The 19460-nt window shown below is 41.0% G+C and overlaps 1 protein-coding gene across 1 annotated transcript in view; it reads left to right on the top strand.

Moving 5' to 3' along the window:
• ATAD2B (ATPase family AAA domain containing 2B) overlaps positions 1-19460 on the top strand; it is a 91143-nt gene that overhangs the window by 45944 nt on the left and 25739 nt on the right. Inside the window, exons 17-23 of the mRNA XM_048506088.1 lie at positions 1716-2027; positions 8626-8758; positions 11499-11685; positions 12200-12385; positions 14344-14479; positions 16105-16301; positions 18991-19150. Coding sequence (XP_048362045.1) covers positions 1716-2027; positions 8626-8758; positions 11499-11685; positions 12200-12385; positions 14344-14479; positions 16105-16301; positions 18991-19150 — 1311 coding nt within the window. The remainder of the gene's footprint in view (positions 1-1715; positions 2028-8625; positions 8759-11498; positions 11686-12199; positions 12386-14343; positions 14480-16104; positions 16302-18990; positions 19151-19460) is intronic.

The raw sequence follows: 19460 nt of genomic DNA, 5'->3' as shown, positions 1-19460 counted from the left end.
CCTACAATAGAAGAACGGCTTGTGAAGTTGTCGGAGTTGACGGAGATGGCTAAATTAACTTCTTTGATTACAGAAAAGAACTTACTGAGGGAATGGTCCCTCCAGTAATTGATTATGGCCAGGGTGCAAGGATATTTTGCTCCTATGGGAGGGATTTGTTTGTTTTTTTGCAGTATTCATGTGGCACACAAAATTTGTGCCCAGTCTCTAGATGAGGGTAATGAATTGCTTTTAAGATAAATTCTTGTCATTTGCAGAAGATCTCAGACTACTTTGGATCTTCATAGCTTTAGAAAGTCTGTTGAGGCCTTCAGTTGTGTTGCTACATAAACATATATGCTTTCCCCCTATTGCAGAATGTCAGGGTCATTGTATCTGGGTGATTGAGATGCGCTCCTAACTTCATGTAATTGCTACAAGATATATGTAACCAGCCTGATATATGTTACCACTGCCATTCCAGGGCATTCTTTCCTTGATCTTTATGGCTTCACACACTGAGTAGATAACTAGGCTTTCCCCTGACACTTTGGTCTCATGAGAACCGGGATTCTTTCTGTTATCTCATGGGGGCAGGATGCCAGGTGGTTCTCTGTTTCTGTCTGTCACCGACCTCGGGGCACCTCAGCTCCCAACTAACTATTTCTCACATTTCTTGAGAAAATGGGAGGGGGGGCGAACATCGGAATAAAGGGGATAGAAAACGCCAGGTTCACCAGAACCAGCTTTGTCAAGCTGGGTGCTTCGATACCTATCAGTAAGCACTGCTGATCAACAGTATAGTTTCTATTTATTTTTTCAAGGTTTGAGACCTCACACAGGGGAAGGGGAGGCAACTTGAAAAAGGGGAGAAGGTAGGGGAGGATTACAGTGAATGCTCAGCATTTCTTACCGGCTTGTGCTTGATTTAATCGGCAGTGTGTTTAATCCGGAATGGCAGCTATTTTTTTTTTTTTGCAGCAGCAGCCAGAAATTGCAGGTTGAAGATTTAGTGTTTTGCTCAAGCCTTTCTGGGAGAGTAAAAACAGTTCTGCAGAGTATCCAGCCCTCAGATGTTTGAGAAATACATGAAGTAGAGTCACATTAGCTGTGTTTGTTTTTTATTTAGAGAATAAGGCAGGAAGGCCTGTGTCCCAGTGCAGGTTGTTCTTAGTGTGAAAGGACAAAGTTGGGAACTGTGTGGGACACAAAAGCCTTATTCTCTTTTTGTTTTTTGAGCCTCCAATTGATACAACAGGCATAGTTTAAAAACTTGGTGTTAATCAGGACTCAGTGTCGAGTTTTGCTTTTACCAAGCCTATCCTTTGCTGTTGTATTCTAGACTATCAGAGATTTGGTTCTTTGCTTACAATAGTGAGCCAAGTCTTTATGTGGAACAGAGGTAATATTTGAACCGCGATGTTACTTATGCTTGCCTTTCCCTCGTTGGTTCCTTTGTGGTGACATTTTTGCCTGTTTGCAGATAGCCTTGGAGATTCTTCTTGATGATTCGTCATTGATTTAAGAGGGTGTTCTTAACATTTGCCGTTTCAGACAACTCTAGCTTGAGGGTCCATTTAGACTAGAGTTGTACCCATGTTACGCACTTGCTGGAAGCAATTTTTAGTCTGTCAGCGCTGTCAACTTTCAGCTTTGGACGAGTTCTTTCGCCTGCAAAATGTTTGTGCTGCTTCATGGAACATACATGTTTCTCTCTTCTTCTTTTTGCTCCCTAGGGTATTGTGGAGCTGACATAAAAGCACTTTGCACTGAGACGGCCTTGATTGCCCTGCGACGGCGCTACCCTCAGATCTACGCGAGCAGCCAGAAGCTGCAGCTGGACGTTTCTTCAATAGTCCTCAGCGCACAAGATTTTTACCACGCCATGCAGAACATTGTGCCTGCCTCTCAACGTGCCGTCATGTCATCGGGACACTCGCTATCTCCCGTCGTAAGGCCGCTGTTGGAAAGGACCTTCAGTAACATTCTGGCGGTTTTACATAAAGTGTTTCCTCATTCTGAGTTCAGTCAGGGTGACAAAAAAGAAGGTAATTCTATGTTTCCTCCAGTGTATCCTGTTCCTGTTTGGAAAAGAAAAAGCGATCTTTTTTTAAAAAAAACTTCCTATTTAATTACTCCTGTTCTCTTATGAAGCTGAAGTATGTAGTGTTCTTCTCCCCTAAGTAACTGGGCATTTATGACTCTGCTGTTGTTTACCTCAGATATGCCATAGAACCCCATTTGGCTTTTTCACAATGCCTACCTCTACTGCTTTTCTCTGTCAAGAGGTCTGTTATCTCCCAAAGAAAAGAGCAATACAATAAGATCTTGAAGTTCAGGTTTCTGTTTTGTGTTGTCTAATCCTTGTTTGGTTTCTGATAGTGAACCTTAGGGATACATTAACATACCAGCAGCTGGATATTTTTGAGCTCCTGACTTTTTTAACCAAAATTAATCTCGCTAGTGTCTTTTTAATGTAGTGTTGTTGGAAAAAAATCTGTTTTGGCCCCTTTAACTCCTGCACCACCCAAAAGATGCTGAACGAAACTTCTGTCTTGTTGTATCTGACATTGCCAGTCTTTTATTTGAGAACTAATTTGAGTACTCTTCCTCTTAAGAGCCGATAAATGCTGTGCAGCCATCTGTTCATCATTGATACCATAGCTGTGCATAAGGTTCCCTTGTGTGTCTGGTCTCCTTTACTTTGAGTGTACATCCCCTGCAGGTTTGATTTTTCCTTAAGGTACACTGTTCTGCCTCTCCAACACTCACTCCATGGCAGATCTGAGAAGCATGGGGTTTCTGAGAGCTATTTAAGTGCAACTTTTCCTCTCATTTTTCAAGCATAGGAGCTCACAATAGGTTAAGCTTTTTTTTGGGGGGGGGGGTTCTAGCTCCTCCTTGTCCTCCCATTTTACCAAACACCTGTTTAACCAACTACCTGTTCCAGAGGATTGGGAGGTGCTTCCTCTCTTCCCCTCTCTAGTGAAGTTCTATTGCAGGAATAATTGCCTGCAAGACCAAAATAAAACCAAAAGACCTCTCTGCTTGTCTTCCCCCCATGAGCCTCATTTTTAAGAGGGTTTGTGGGAGCCTGCAGGGCAATGAAAAGGGGGGGGATGGCGGATCGGCATGGACACTTTTTAAGTGCTCCCCAAAAGATGTAGGAAACCCCACTTCAAAGGAAAGAGCTGCGGGAGAAGTACTTCATGCATCATTGGCCTGAGTTCAGACCATTAGGCTTAAATTTGAACAGACTGATTCAACATACCAGAAGCCTGCTGCCAATTTGTTCGGACAGACAAAATTGAGCCTTAGTGCCTATAGTATTGTAGAGAACGAGATATTAAATATCAGGAACATGTAATCATTTATTTATTTGATTTGTACGCCGCCCTCCCCATAAGGGCTCAGAGCCCTTTACGAACAAGCTCTGCATATGTACACTTTGTGTAGTACTCATTGCATAGAACTTGCAACTCGGCATGTTGGATGTGTGATTTGTCTCAAGGACACATGTCTACCTGGGAATAAAAAGAGCCCTGCTGGACCAGCCAGGTGACCTATCTAGTTTGGCATCCAGTCTCATGCAGTGGCTAATCAGTTACGGTCTGTTTCACTGCTGTTGGACTCCAGGTCGACATGTTCATTGAACTATCTACTTTCACCGCAGGGTCACTTTCCCTCTCATTCTCAACAAATACAGTCTCCATTAACACATGTTTAAAGTTAGGATTCTGTTTCTGTGTGCATTTGACATTTGCCTGCCTCGAAGTTCATTTGCTACATTATTTTGCACTCACCCATTGTGTGGAGATCTAGAGCTTTTCATGGTGGGCCTTGATTTTTTACTATCCTGAATAATTTTGTGTCCTCTTACAAAATTGGCTACTATACTGCTGATACCCAGTTCCACATCATTTTCAAACAAATTGTCTCTTTACATAATATTGCCTGTAAGTTTTTAGGTTCAGAGTTAGTTAACAAATTAAAAAGGATTATGAATAGTTACATTGGATCAGATCTGACAGGTTTTTTAGTAGGTCATCAAATGACTAGTAACATTAAGAGTTTATAGAATTTGGATAATTATGCAGACAAAAAAAGAGATCCACTGGCAGCTAATATGTTTGTTGATGCTGAAAAAGCATTTGATAGAGTTGACTGGGATTTTTTGATGGATACATTGGCCGATTATGCAGGAGGTCTTATAGGGGAGAACCTCAGGTTCTCTCCAGATGTTCAGGGAATTACACCCTATCAAGCTCTTTCACAGCATGGCCAATTGGCCATGCTGGTAGGGGCTGATGGGAATTGTAGTTCCTGAACATCTGGAGAGCCGCAGGTTCCCTACCCCTGCTATAGGGTGTTGGCAACGGAACCTTAGCATGGCAAATTTCACTGTACCGGCGTACAAGGAAGTTGCTGCATGCTTTCTGTTGCTTTCGGCTTCCTCTGCAGAAAGCAAGGGAACTTGAGAAGTTCTCTTGATGCTGTGGCAGGGCAGAAAGGAGGTAAGCTCCCCTCTCCATAATCAGCCATTGAAAACTTTTGGGTTTGGTGCAGGAATTATAAATTGATTGAGTTGTTTTATTGGGGTCCAAGGACACAGGTCCACATTTTATTTTTTATTTTAAAAGATTAAATTTATGCCTTGCCCATTCCCAACCAAAGTTGAGCTCAGGGCTCAAGTCTTGTTGATGTCATTTTTGGGACTGTGATTAAATATTCAAGGTTATATTTTTTTTCCTATCCAATCCAATCCAAAAACCTTTATTAGGCATAAAACCAGAAGTATGTCTTTCTTTACAATTTTAGTTATGCTGTGGAATATGACAGGACTGTCTTTTGTCACCATTGCTATTTGATTTGTGTTTTGGCTATTAAATTGAGAGAAGAAGAATCAGTCTTTGGGTTTATGATAGGTGAAAGGATGAGGAAAGTATTACTTTATGCAGATGATGTGGTGGTGTTTGTGGTTGAAAATCCAGTCACCTCAGTTGGTCATTTATTAGAAGTAGTGGGTGGATATATGGTCACTCGTACAGAATGCGGCGGCTAGGCTCCTTACGGGGACTTCGTGCAGGGACCAGATTACGCTGGTCCTGTACCAGCTGCACTGGCTGCCGATCGAGTACCGGGTCATGTTTAAAGTGTTGGTCTTGGCCTTTAAGGCCATTCACGGCCTTGGACCTGTATATCTGAAGGACCGCCTCTCCCCATACTGCCCCGCTAGGCCCCTCCGCTCCTTGGAGGAGGACCTATTGGTGATCCCTGGTCCGAAAGTGATTTTTTAAAATAGATTTTTATTGTATAGAATATTTATACATTTGTTACATTCAATATCTTCGTTTCATCTATACATTTTTCCATTCCCCCCCTCCCCCCCTTTTCTGTTGATTGTTTTATGCAAGCAGCAGGAGATTCATTCTTCTTATTCTTTTATTCCATAGTTCTTTGTTAAATCCGGCTTCTTCCATCCATGTTTCATACACTGTCCATAATTTCATAATATCTTTCCATCTTTTCTCTTCCCTATAGTTTATTTTTGTCAGTCTCTCAAAAAATCTCTAGCTGTATTTGTTCCCATATGTATTCCATTTATTTTGACACTGTCCATTTTTTATTATCTTTCCAGCCCAACGCCAACACTGCGTGTGCTGCTCTAATCATTATTTTATACATTGGCTCCAGGCTTCTATTCACTCTTTTTATCGCCTTCATTATCCCCACAATTAATTAATAATCTATTATTTATGTCAATTTTTACGCCTTTTTACTAATTGTTCTACATATTTCCCAAAATATATTCTTTCCTCTAAAACTTTTTCCGCTCATTTTTTTTTTTTTTTTTACATTCAATCCACTATGTGAGTGTAGTATGCTCCCCTTTCTTCTCCACAATGCCAACATTTTGGGCTTAGATCCTTTTATCATATATAGGGCTGAAGGTTGTATTTGGGGGGGTTCTGTACCATTTTAAAGTAAAAAATCTTTCTTTCTAGTCTCCAAGCATACATTTCCTCTCAATCTCTTTAACTTCTTCCATACTCTCCATGATTCTCTTCTATTTTTTCAGCATCTAAGATAATTTCTCTTTCTCCCATTTCTTGATTTTAAAAGTTCTTACCATAAATTCTTTTTTATCCTCTACTCATATACTTTGTATACTTGCTCCTATGGATTTTCCCTTGTGATATTCTCTCTCCTCGTGGGAGTTTTAAATCCATTGAGTTATTATACAATCGCCTTTTTTATTCTAGAATTTCCTTAGTTTTTCCCTGTATAAACCTCTTTTATCGCCAGCCAATTTTCTTTTCCTCTCCCCTCCCAGTTCTATTAAGTTTTGTAGTGGTATAATTTCTCCTCCACTCAACTAAATCAGATACTTTTATGTATTCCTTTTTTCTTTCAAATTCTTTATGATCTTTGCAGCCTTCTATTCCTGGTCACGCTTACTGGGGATCTATCCAGAATGCCAGGCATCCATTTACTTCTCCATTTTCCCCATATATCCATATTCATCTTTTCTTTGGGCCTAGTAGCTCTATGTTTCATGTTTTATAATCATTAGTATAAATTCCATATTTGCCTGTCTCCTTCATTCACTCTCAAGTTTTCAAACTCTTTTAACCATTTTGAGGTATTATTGCTCATTATTATCTAATAAACTCTTTATCTGGAATGCCTCAAAGTATTCCCTGAGTTTCTCGGTATTCCCCATCCTAGAAGGCCATATTTGGCATATATACTCATTTCTTATTCCATTACTCTAGCATTTTTTTTTTTTTTTTTTTATTAAATATCCACGCTTTTATTTTTCTATCCCATTCCTCAAATTGTTTTTTGTTGATTTCCATTGGTAATGTTCTAAATAAACAAGAGAGTTTGGGTAGCAAACACATCTTTACTGCTTTTTACTTTCCCCTGTTAGTAGATAGAGTTCTTTTGCTTCCCAACTTTTTTATCTGATTTCCTTTGCATTTTTTCCATCTGTTTTCATAATTATATTTATACATCCTATCTTTTCTGGTAGTAATTATAATTCCTAAATATTTAATTTTCTTCTTTAATATCTCTTTATTAAACTGTTTCTTTTCTATGTTCACTCCTAATATTTCTGTTTTATCCATGTTCACTGTTAACCCTGAATATTTCTTAAAATCTTCCAAGATTATTTTTAGTTCTTTCATTGTATCCTCTGGATTAGTTGTTATCAATAATACATCATCTGCAAACATGTTTATAGGTCCGAAAGTGATTAGACTGGCCGTAAAAGCCCTGGCCCCTTCCTGGTGGAACAGGCTCCCGAGAGAGACCAGGGCCCTGCGGGACTTGTTGAGTTTCCGCAGGGCCTGTAAGACGGACCTGTTCCGCCAGGCGTTTGGCCAGCCGAGCTGAGTCCATCACACCCAATCCATCTGGCCTCCCGTGGGTGCAAGGGGGAGGGATATCTGATGCCATCAGCTGTTTTATGGTTCCTGGTTTTATTGTATATATGCTGAAATTGTTTTAATTGTTTATATTGTCATTATGTGTACAGTTTTGTTTCCTTCTGTTGTTCACCACCCTGAGCCCTTAGGGCGAGGGCGGGTTATAAATTTAATAATAACAATAACAACAACAACAACAACAACAACAACAACAACAACAACAACAACAACAACAATAATAATAATAATAATAATAATAATAATAATAAAGGGCTATGAATGTATTTCCATCATTAAATGATATTGAGAACATACTGAGTGAGCAGAGGGCTTTTGGCGAAGCATATGCAAATCTTGGAAAGGGGGAAGAAGAATTAAAGTGGAATTGTAAAACCAGGTGGGAAATTGATCTAGGTTTGTCTGCATCGCCGTAGGAATAGGAGAAAGCTTTTCATGGGGTGTCTAAAGAATATGTGGAGAGAATTGTTTAAAAATGCTTTATCATTGGTATTTAACACCTGCATTATTGACTACGGTTTCAGGAGCTGCTGATATTTGTTGAAAGCAAGGAAGCATAAAGAAATCCTTTTTAATGTTAATGATGGACCTGCCAAGTTGTAAAAAAAACTGGAAGAGTGTGCATAAAGAAACCGAAGTTATTTTGCAATGCTCATTTAAATGTTATTGAATGACTGTCCTGTTAGTATGAATTTGCCTCAAAAGTCCTTATTATCCCAGTTGGTTATTGTGGCAAAAATGGCACTGTCTCAGAAATAGAAAGGCCTGTTGATGCCCTTTTTTGGGACTGTGATTAAACAAAGTATGGTTCAAATGGACAGCAAACAAGAAATCATCATATAAATATATATGTACTCAAAAAGGGTTGACCTGTGGCCAGATTTGCAGATACTTGGAAATTATTTGCATTGTACTGGAATAATTGTAAAAATTTATCAAGAGGGGAAGCAATAAATAATGGAATCTGTTTGAATGTTGATTCTGTGTATTTAGGGTAATCTAATTTATGTACGTTATAGGGTAATATAATTTATGTTATAGGGTAATATAATTTATGTATATTAAAGTAAGATTTATAAATGTTAGGCACTGAGCCCATAGTTTTAATGTTTATTTTTCTTTGAATGAAAATTAAATACTTTAATAAAAAAGAATTAATCTTATGCATTTTAAAACCTTTTTTTTAATTGAACAGAGATACCAAGTCTAATTTTGGATGACAGTGAAGATGAAAACGTGTCATCAATATTTGAGACAAGTTGCCAGTCAGGATCACCAAAGAAACAATTATCAGCTGCTGTACATAAATCCTACCTTCATTTTACGATGTAAGTAGATTGACTTTGAGAGCACTTGACAGCCCCGATCAACATTTATATAGACTTACAGTGCTCACATAAACATTATTTATGACATTGAGTTGGGAGTGAAATGTGTAGTGGATTGTAACAGTGGATTCTTTATGGTTGATGCTTGCTTGAAAAGTATATTGATAAACTCCACTGCCCCCCCCCCCTTTTTTTTATCTGTATTTCTGACTGGCCTTGACCAGGGCCAGGGTGTTTTCAGTAGAAAGAATGAACCAGAGGCAGTATGGATATTACAAGAAAAATTACTCTGTCTGGCTCAAAAAATAATTTCTAATAATAGAAATTATTAAAAAGTACTGTATCAAACAGCCCAAATATCAACGATGGAAAATAATACAATACAGGGCTAACATAGAACAGGAAACAGAACATACAGGAAAAATAATGAGTCTCTGTATAAATAATATCCCTTCAGTGAAAATCCTTGCAAATACTGCAGGGTGTTTTCAGCCCTGGCCTCAACCCCATGGAACACTCTGTCCTAGAGAGGCCAGGGCCCGGCAAGACGATGCAATTTTTCTGGACCTGAGCTGTTCCACCAGGCTTATGGTTGAGGGAGCTACAGTTTCCATCATTCAACTGGCTTCCCTCTTCCGCACCCCTCCGTTTCCTGGGTTTTGTATTCTCTTCCTGCGAGATGTTTTTATAGTTCAGGGTTTTAGTATACTTAAGGTGATTGGACTAACCGCCACCTGAGATTTCAATTGTAATTGTAATTTAATGTATGTTTTTATTATGTACAAGAAGGAAGTTTCCTTTAACCCACAAGGGAAAGGGCAATAATGGAATAAATTTTTAAAAAATGTTGAAGCTTCTGTTCCATAATCACATACTTTCACAAAGTGGTGTCTTTTGATGGTAGGACCTTAAGGAAAACTGACTGAAGTTGTACTGTTGAATGCTTTGTGTCAAAGGTTTAGCTTGTTTATCTTATGGGATCAGCTCCCCTCTTTCTCAGTACTCCCATTAATTGCCGTGCTCACCCACTGTTTTTAATTGTATAAGCGTACACAGGTATTTGGTTACTTTAAAAAAATTAATGTGGTCGAAGATCAGCACTTTTTCGTTTTTTCTAATTTTTCTTAAATGCACATACTGTGCTATGTTTCAATTTCCAGAACATTTATATATTTATTTATTTATTTTATTAAATTTCTATACCGCCCTTCCCCGAAGGGCTTAGTATGTACACACACACACACACACACACACACACACACACACACACACACACACACACACACACACACACACACACACACACATTCATTCATTCATTCATTCATTCATTCATTCAATTTCTTAACTGCTCTACCCCCAAAGGGCTCAGAGTGGTGTACATGTAAAGAAAAGAAAAAAAACATAAAACCCAGTGCACAAAGCCAATCGAACAATCATTAAAACCATGGAATCCATTAATTAAAATAACAGCAGTATGACCCATCTACCACTTGGTAGGTGGCGCCCGGTCCCAACCCTGGGAGGGGACCAGCAGATGGTACACGGGCATCGAGAAGGGGCAGGGTTTGTAGGGTTTTCTGTTGCAAGACAGCTGAATAGTTTTAGGATATAGCACTTCAACAATATTATCAGTGTTCAGAGATCCAAATTATTGCTTATTGCCCTCTGTTTACATGGTATTTTGCATGTTATGTTTAAAAAAACACAAAAAAGACAGAGGTCAGTAACCTACAGTTTGAGAGTAGGGAAAGCAGCATGTGTTTAAATGGTTGTGGGTGAACCAGAGCAGCATGGGTTCAAGTGACCCAAACTTGTTATCAAATGCTTACTATTTAGAACCTGCTTTTTTGTACATGCAGTAAAAAAAAAAACCCTGTTAACCAGCATCTATGGGGAACTGGGGTTACTAGTTAATCAGATATGCTGTTTGGCAAAACTTTTACCCAATTTGCCACCAGGGAGTTGAGCAGCTCCCCCCCAAACAGGGGATGGCATGCAGGTAATTTGGCTGGCTCGCTCGTTAAGAAAGGTGCTAGGTTGACCAGGTACTTGTGAACAAAGCTTTTGAGTTATGTGTATCTATATGTATAAAATACATACATATGTATACATTTATATACACACACACATAATGCCAAACCAGAACATATTCAAATACAGCTGAACAGGGGCAGAGCAAGGGGGAACTATGTCCAGGGCGCGCATTTGCGCTGTGCCCCTTTAAGGCCCTGTCTGCCACGTTCCGGAACACCCCCACACTGGTGCAAGCCTGGTGCATCGCGCCCCACCCGACCCCCTGGGCGCTACACCACTGCAGCTGAACTATAACCAACCCATGGCTTGACTCTGCTGGGGAGTTGTGTTTAGGTAGCTTTTAAAAGTCATCAGTCTGACCTGGATAAGCCAAGCTAGCCTGATCTCATCAAACCTTGGAAACTCAGCAGGGCCTTCCCTGGTAAGTACTTGGATGGGAGATCACCCAGAGTCAGACAGTCCAGGAGGACTGCTATGCAAAGGCACGCAATGGCAAAACATCTCTGGATGTCTCTTGTGTTAGAAGCCCTATGGGGTCTTCATCAGCTGAGACTTGATGACAAAAAATGTGCACTTACAACTGAACTGCCAATGTCATGGTGTTAATTTATGTTGTCCTCTATTAAGCACTTGTAGACAGTACACAGTATGATACAGTAATGATCAGTGCACACTAGTCTAAGAAAGATTGCTTTTGTTACAGATCAGCTTACCACCAGCCTACTGCTTACAGGCCAAGATTACTGCTTTCTGGAGAAAGGGATTCAGGTCAGACTTCGCACCTTGCTCCAGCCCTATTGCACTCTTTGGAAAAATTTGCTGTACACAGATTAGATCTGCCTGCACTCTATTCAGTCAGTGCCAAAACACCTGAGGAGTCCTGTGCACAGGTTAGTTGGTGTTTACTATTATATCAATTGTACTTTTATGTTGCTATTGTGTGTAAAGGAGAAGGTGGAATACAAATTTTAAATATATGTTAAACAACCCACAAGACTGGGTGTGTATTTTTTTTGTTGATTAGAGGAACACACCTGCTTTTTCTGAAGGAGTAAGCCATAAATCACATGGGTGGGGCTGTGTCTGCCTGTTTGGTCTTCTGTGGAGAAATGTAAAAGGTCATCGTGGCACAGCCCTTTTTGAGTGGAGTGTTCTAGCTGGGCAAGACATTTATACTGATTTGAAGTCTGAAGACTTTTTGTTTGTCTATAATCACAACCCTTTGTGATTGAGGATAATGTGAAGCCACTATCCAGTCTTTGTGGAAAATGCTTATATTTAGACCTAAACTATAAGGAAAGCACAAAGCATCAGACTACAAAAAGTAACCAAGTATACCTCATGCCAGTAATTTAATGATGTGCTTAGTATCATAATCTTACTATCAGTATCCTCCTTGACTAGATCTTTCGTGAAGCAAGAAGAACACTACCAAGTATTATTTACATGCCTCAGATCGGTGATTGGTGGGAAGCCGTCAGTGAAACTGTGAGAGCTACATTTCTAACTTTGCTGCAAGATATACCATCATTCTCACCTATATTTCTACTCTCTACCTCTGAAACCATGTATAGTGAACTGCCTGAAGAGGTGAGCATGAACCGTGGTTGGTTGACGTGTAGAAAGGCATAATTTAGCTCTTTATGACCTTAACACAGGGAAATCCCCATGTACCCTTTCCAGAACTTGCTTAGATTCCAACATAGTAGCTCAGAAATACTTCTTAGAACCTTTTAAATAAGCTGTTTGTGATACAGGTGTGCAGAGATCATTTCTGAATCTAGAAATGCATGCAGGGGACACTTCTGAATCTAGAAATGCAGGGAAGAAATAGTTTGCATGCATCTCAATATGGAGATATTGGGTTGTATCCTACCACTCTTCTCAGCAAAGGGCAGACCAGAGGAAAAGTATCTTCTGCTGGAGAAAATAGATTCAGAAGGTAGCTGTGTTGGTCTGCAGTAGAACAGCCCAGCTTTGAGCCCAGAGGCATATCTAGGGAAAATGTAGTCCTGTACAAAATCAGATTTCCTTGTGTGGCCTCAGTGTCGCCCTCCCACACGATGGCCAAACAACATTTTTTTGCACCAGGTCTTGAAGTCAGTGTATGGGCCTGGAGAAAAGGAGGAGGGGTCTGGGGGGCGATTTCCCACCCCCATGTGACTAAATGGCCTCTACCCGGGGACATTTGATCCCATGTCCCCCCCTGGATGGTACGCCACTGTTTGAGCCTGGTAATGCTTTAAAAACCAACAAGATTTTGGGGCTATGAGCATGCAAAGGAAGCTTTAATTCTTGAAATCTCATAACCCCCAAAATCGTGTTGGTGTCTGTGATTTTACCAGACATGAAGCTCAGCGTTCTGCCAGAGAAATTCGAAAGTTAATTGAGTGTAATGGTAGAATCCAACCCAATTTTTACTTGAAGCCGAAACTTGACCTTGCCTCTCTGGGGTCCTGCTTGTTTGACCTAGTCATGCTGACATCCCCCTGCTCTGTATTTGCCAAATCAGGAGGCGGATGAATTAACTTCAATAAAGAGGTTCCTGGTTTTCCCCTGAGAATCAGCTGGTGGTGGTTTTCTCTATTATCCCACTGTGGATGTAACCATTAACTTCTGACTGTCTTATCTGTTCCACCATTATAGGTGAAACGCTTTTTAATTCTAGTTTAGAAAAATCTTTGAAGTGTTTCATTTTATATTTAATTGTGCCTGGGATCCAAAGAACAACTCGGTGAGCTTTTTCTTTAAACTGTAAGCTCTCTATTCTTTACCTCCTCCCTTAAACAAAAAGAAAAACATTTCTTCAGCCTCAAAAGCAGTTTGCTGGGGGCAAGTAGCGAGCAATAGATTGCCGAGTGAGTAATAGATGCCTAAGGATTTGTTTGGGTGTCTGGAATTGTTTCTTAAGCAATAGCCCTCCCAGGCGAACTGCTTTGAACAGGAAGATGCTAAAAATATATTAAAAATAAATAAGTGGCAGAGCATAGAGAAGCTGTAGTTGAAATGAAAAATCCCAGTAGTATTCCCAAGCTTTCCTACAGTAGTTAATTGAATTCCATCCGATATTGATTGAATTGATCAATTATTGTACCTATTTTTAGTAATAGCGAAGGTCTAATATTCCAGCAAATGGTACTCCGGTTTTCTGCTGGAGCTCCCTATGCTGTTTGTGAAAGCAATGCTTAGATGCTACCACCAACTCTGAACTCATTTAGATCCCACTGTTCTCATGTGCGTGCCACTAACAAGCCACTGCCCAGCACTTAAATCCTGCTTACCCCTAATATAAAACCTATTGTGCCTCACCAGGGCTGTTGTATCTTTGGCCAGGCACATGCTGTTGAGTATTCAGATGTTACTGCTCCTGTGCAGAACAATGTAAACATTAATTAGGACTTTCGGAGGAAACATGCATCAGGAGTAGTGACCCCTGAGGATGCCTTCAGTTGTCCTGTTCAAAAACTGGCCTTGTGAACGTAATGGCATAATTGTTCACATAGTTTTAAAATAGTTCTTTATGTTTTCATTATGTGTTTTTTGCACAGGTGAAATGTATCTTTAAAATCCAGTACGAAGAGGTTTTTTACATTCAGAGACCCAGTGAAGAAGACAGGCGGAAGTTTTTCCAAGAGCTGGTTCTAAACCAGGCGTCGATGCCTCCTCCGAGAAGAAAGCATACTGGTGGGTTCTCTGTCTCTGATACTCCAAAAATGTGGTTTCTTCTGCCTGAATGGCCCATAAAACTGGGCACCTCAGTAACTGGCCATAACCTTGTGTGGGGTCTGTGCACGCTCGTTGTGTTCATGTCCTCCGTTTAGGCACTGTTGCCCTCCTGCACTGAACAGGCAGAGAGGCAAGTTCTGTGATGCCTGTTAAGGTACTGTTGGAAGAGGAAGGAAGAAGGAGAATCCTATTGGTAGGGCTTGTGGTGTATTCAGGGCACTTTTAAAAGCAAGTCCATGCCATCATATGCCTCTGCAATGTCAGCACAGATATTTTGGAATCTGGCAAATCATTGGGTTGGAGACCGTGACCAGTTGACACACGGATCATGGACCCCTCTCCAGTTTCCTGTTCTCCCAGCCAAACCCCGAGAAAGTTGATTTCCTGGGTTGCAAGACCTGCATGGAGTAATAACCACATGAGTGGGTGGGCTGCAGTGAGAAAGAAGGTGGGGATGAAATTATCAGTGTGGTGTAGTGGTTAAGAGCAGTGGGTTCTAATCTGGAGAACCGGGCTTGTTTCCCCACTCTTCCACATGAAGCCTGCTGGGTGACCTTGGGCCAGTCACAGTTTTCCCCGAATTGTCCGAGTTCCACCTAGCTCACAAGGTGTCTATTGTGGGGGAGGGGAACGGGAAGGCAACTTAGGCCACTTGTAGACTCCTTAAAGGTAGAGAAAAGAAGATATAGAATCATAAGAGTTGGAAGAGACCCCAAGAGCCATCAAGTCCAAACCATAATTCTTCTTCTACATCTACCACCTCCTTCTGGCAGTGCAGCTCTTCCTACAGAAGATGCCAGAAGGGCGATTTCTCCTCCTTTCCCTGCCTCTGAGCCCACTGCCACTACTTGGAAAGAAGAGGGAATTGAGGCAGGAGAAGAAATCAGGGACTGTCACTGTCTTCCACTAATGGATTACTGGATCTATCCTATTAATTTCCTGAGTTTTCCTGAGATTGGAGATGGAGAGAATTTAAAAAAAAACCCAAACTCACTCCCTACTTTTGGCGTTTTAACTTCCCTGTACTAAACAGCCAGCTTGAGCCAAAGGCAATGTTTTAATGCATGTTTTAATTAATAGATGCCAGGAGTAGAGGTGTGTTGGGCTACATAGGGATGGCGTTGGGAACCCACCCTCTGAATCTCCCAGTTCTTTCTGCTTTGGGCTACTAGTGTTGAGTAGGCTGTACACAGGGCGTGTAAAAAAGCAATCACATCATATTGGTATTTCTTGGCCTCTTATAAATGAATGTAGAATGCTTGGTGTTATGTGGAACCTCGGTTTTCGTTGGCAATTCGTCCGGGAAACCTCGGCGAAAACCAAAACTGACGAAAAATGAGGCTCCCATTGTCAACAATAGACAAGCCGGGGGTTGCCAGTTTTCGTTGCTAAATTAGCGGTGCGTGTGTCGACGAAAACCGAGGCAACTTCTCATTGAAAAAACCCAACGAAAACCGAAACCGACGAAACCCGATGGCAACGATAACCGAGGTTCTGCTGTATATTGTTGGGTGGTATAAAATGTTCTGAGGGAAGAGTCTGATTTTTTTCCCCCCTTCTCTCTCCTCCCAAATTATTTTTAGCTCTTTCTGATAGGGAGGTCCTTCCCCTTGCCCTGCCGTCTCCGACCCGCCAGTTGTCAGAGGGGGAAAAGCAGCGTATGGAAGACCAGGAAGAGAACACTCTGCGAGAGCTGCGCCTGTTTCTCAGGGACGTTACCAAGCGGCTGGCCACTGACAAGCGCTTTAACATCTTCAGCAAACCGGTGGATATTGAAGAGGTCTTGTTTCCAGTAACGTGCAAACGATGAAGTTGACCGTATTAACAATTAATTTTTCCTAAAAAAAAAAAAAAAAAGCACAAATGAGTCAGTATCCCAGATGGCCTCGGTTATCTGTGATATTACTCTTGGGTTTTTTCTCTCTCCATATTTTCAGGGAATATTGGCTTAATTGGAACATTTTGAAGCCCCAGCTAACTGGTTCTTGGCTGCAGTACTAACATAATCTAGACCTCTGTATATTCTTTCTGCTGCTTCTTCCACTGTGTGCCTTAATTTGTTTTGCCCATGCCAGGCCGAATGCAAATTGATCTTTGATTGGAGAATCAGCATTGAATGAGCCATCTTAAAGAAATATTGATTAGATGGTAAAATCTGCTCAAGATAACAAATTGACCAATCGTTGTTCCCTTTGCCTGTCTCTGGCCAATATTATTATTATTATTGAGTAGAAATAAGGTCATATAGATGTTATACAAGATGCCATTTGACCGGCCAGCGATAGCAGTCTGCAAAATTTAAAACGACAAAAAAATGAATTTATTACCAGTATTTATAGCCAGCCTTTGCCAAGGGTGGCTTTCAATAAATAATTTAAGCCAGTACGACATCCATTTTTCTATTTGATGGATTTGACCTTTGGAGGGAAATTTGGTTAGACTTTCATTCTAACAGCTATAAGAAATTAAATAGAGAATGACAAAGCTGCTGTAACTGAAATCTGTATTCTAGAAGCTTGCTTTTAGATCATCCTATTTACAAGCTATGTTTGTCTGTCTGGTTTTTGGTCAACTTCAAAACCAACTTTGCACAGATAACTGCTTAACAGCCAGTTGTGATGATGTTCTTAGAAGAATAATGTTTACGTTTCTGGAGTTGATTTTTTTTCCTTTTGCAGGCATAAAAAATTGTGTAGATCTTTTTTTAATGCCTGTGTGTACATTAACTGTAACTTTCGTGGTCTCTGTGAATCCTACACTTGAGATCTGTGCATGTGCAAACTGCAAAATGGTCTTTTTGGAATATGAAGCTCCCTCTTTCCCCTCCCCTGAACTATCGCTTGAAACTATCATTTGAGTCACCATTTAACTTGATACCTTGCATTATCTTGTTGGTGTTGGTTGGGTTATTCCTCCCTATCATTTAAGTTACCATTTAACTTGATATCTTGCATTTATCTTGTTGGGGTTGGTTGGGTTATTCCCCCCTGGTGGTTTGCCTTGGAAAGTGATGTGCGCGTAGCTTCTAAATGTACGGGCACCATCTGCACATCATCAAATTTCATAGAATCATGATTCTGTGATTCTATGAAGTTGGAATGTACATATGGAACGGATTGGCTGTAGATGTGTGACATTCAGTGAAGCTTGTAGCAGAAGTGGGTGGGTAGAACCTTGCTCCCTATTGTGCATAGGCCCGTGGTGGCGAACCTTTGGCACTCCAGATGTTATGGACTACAATTCCCATCAGCCCCTGCCAGCATGGCCAATTGGCCATGCTGGCAGGGGCTGATGGGAATTGTAGTCCATAACATCTGGAGTGCCAAAGGTTCGCCACCACTGGCATAGGCTGTCTTCTTCAAACATAACTTTTGCATAGGACTCCTTTCTTTAGCCTTGTGGTTCCCTGCTGAGAATTTTGAAAGCCTACTAACCTTACTTGTGTGTTCATTTGTCTCGGGATGTGAATTAGCTTTTCTGCCATTGTGATTGGAGGTCTTGGAGGGATCCCACGTTTTTATTTTTATTTTTTTATTTTCTATTCACATCCCCCCCCCCTTCCCAACTGGGCTCGGGGCGGCGAACAACAATAAATTACACTTAAAACAACAATATCATCAGAATTTCAAACATTCAAACATTAAAAACTAACATTAAAACAGCTAAACAGGTGGTGCTAAAAAACCCTCCCCACTACTACACACGTGGGAGGCCAGTGATAGTAATAGTCAGGATGGCTGGCTAGATGGAAATGCCTGGTGAAAATGCTCCGTCTTGCAGGCCCTGTGGAACTCATTCAGGGCCCACAGTCCCTGACCTCATCAGGGAGCTTATTTCACCAGGTAGGGGCCAGGGCTGAAAAAGTCCTGGCCCTCGTGGAAGCCAGCCAGACCTCCTTTGGGCCAGGGATCTCCGGTAGGTTTCCCTCCGACGAACGGAGGGACATGGTGGGGCAGTATGGGGAGAAGTAGTCCCGCAGTGGTGGTTAAGAGCAGGTGTACTCTAATCTGGAGGAACCGGGTTTGATTCCCCCTCTGCTGCCTGAGCTGTGGAGGCTTATCTGGGGAATTCAGATTAGCCTGTGCACTCCCACACACGCCAGCTGGGTGACCTTGGGCTAGTCACAGTTCTTCTGAGCTCTCAGCCACCCACCTTACAGGGTGTTTGTTGTGAGGGGGGAAGGGAAAGGAGTTTATAAGCCCCTTTGAATCTCCTTGCAGGAGAGAAAGGGGGGATATAAAGCCAACTCTTTCTCGTATTTAAAAATGAAAATAATTTCATTTCAGCCAACTTGTGCACAGTTACTTCTGCATGAGGAAGAACCTTGGTACTAGCACGGATTCTGCTCTTTGGTGATTGGAACTGTTTTGCATGAAATGAATCTGAAAATTACTAATAAACCTAGTGTTGGAAATGTGTAAAAACCAGCATAGGTCTCTGTGTCACTTTTCTGTGCTGTACGATTGTAGGTTTCAGACTATCTGGAAGTTATCAAAGAGCCGATGGACCTGTCTACGGTAATAAGTAAAATTGACAAACAGAACTATTTAACAACAAAGGATTTCCTCATCGACATTGATCTCATCTGCAGCAATGCATTGGAATATAATCCTGACAAAGATCCTGGGGGTAAGGAAGTGCTGTTCTACTCTTGCTTTAAGAATGCACGTTTTCTTCTTGCATTTTAATCACTGTTCACAATTTCCCACCTCCCCTCCTACATATAATTTGTTCTGCTGATTGAGGCGTCACTTTGTTCATCTTATGAACTACAGCTCACAGGAGCCTTTTCTCCAATACATTAGCTAGGGCTGGATCTTAATATCTTTTCATTCCACATTTCTGCTGATGCAGTGTGGGAGAATTGCCACTATGTTGCCTCTCAATGTAGTCCACCATAGTCTTCAGAGGTTTATGGACTCTTGGGAGCTATGTGGAG

Source organism: Sphaerodactylus townsendi, linkage group LG01, assembly GCF_021028975.2.
Source record: "Sphaerodactylus townsendi isolate TG3544 linkage group LG01, MPM_Stown_v2.3, whole genome shotgun sequence".
Taxonomy (NCBI): Eukaryota; Metazoa; Chordata; class Lepidosauria; order Squamata; family Sphaerodactylidae; genus Sphaerodactylus; species Sphaerodactylus townsendi.
Note: the sequence above shows the minus strand (reverse complement) of the source record. Positions and strands in the feature narration are given on the sequence as shown.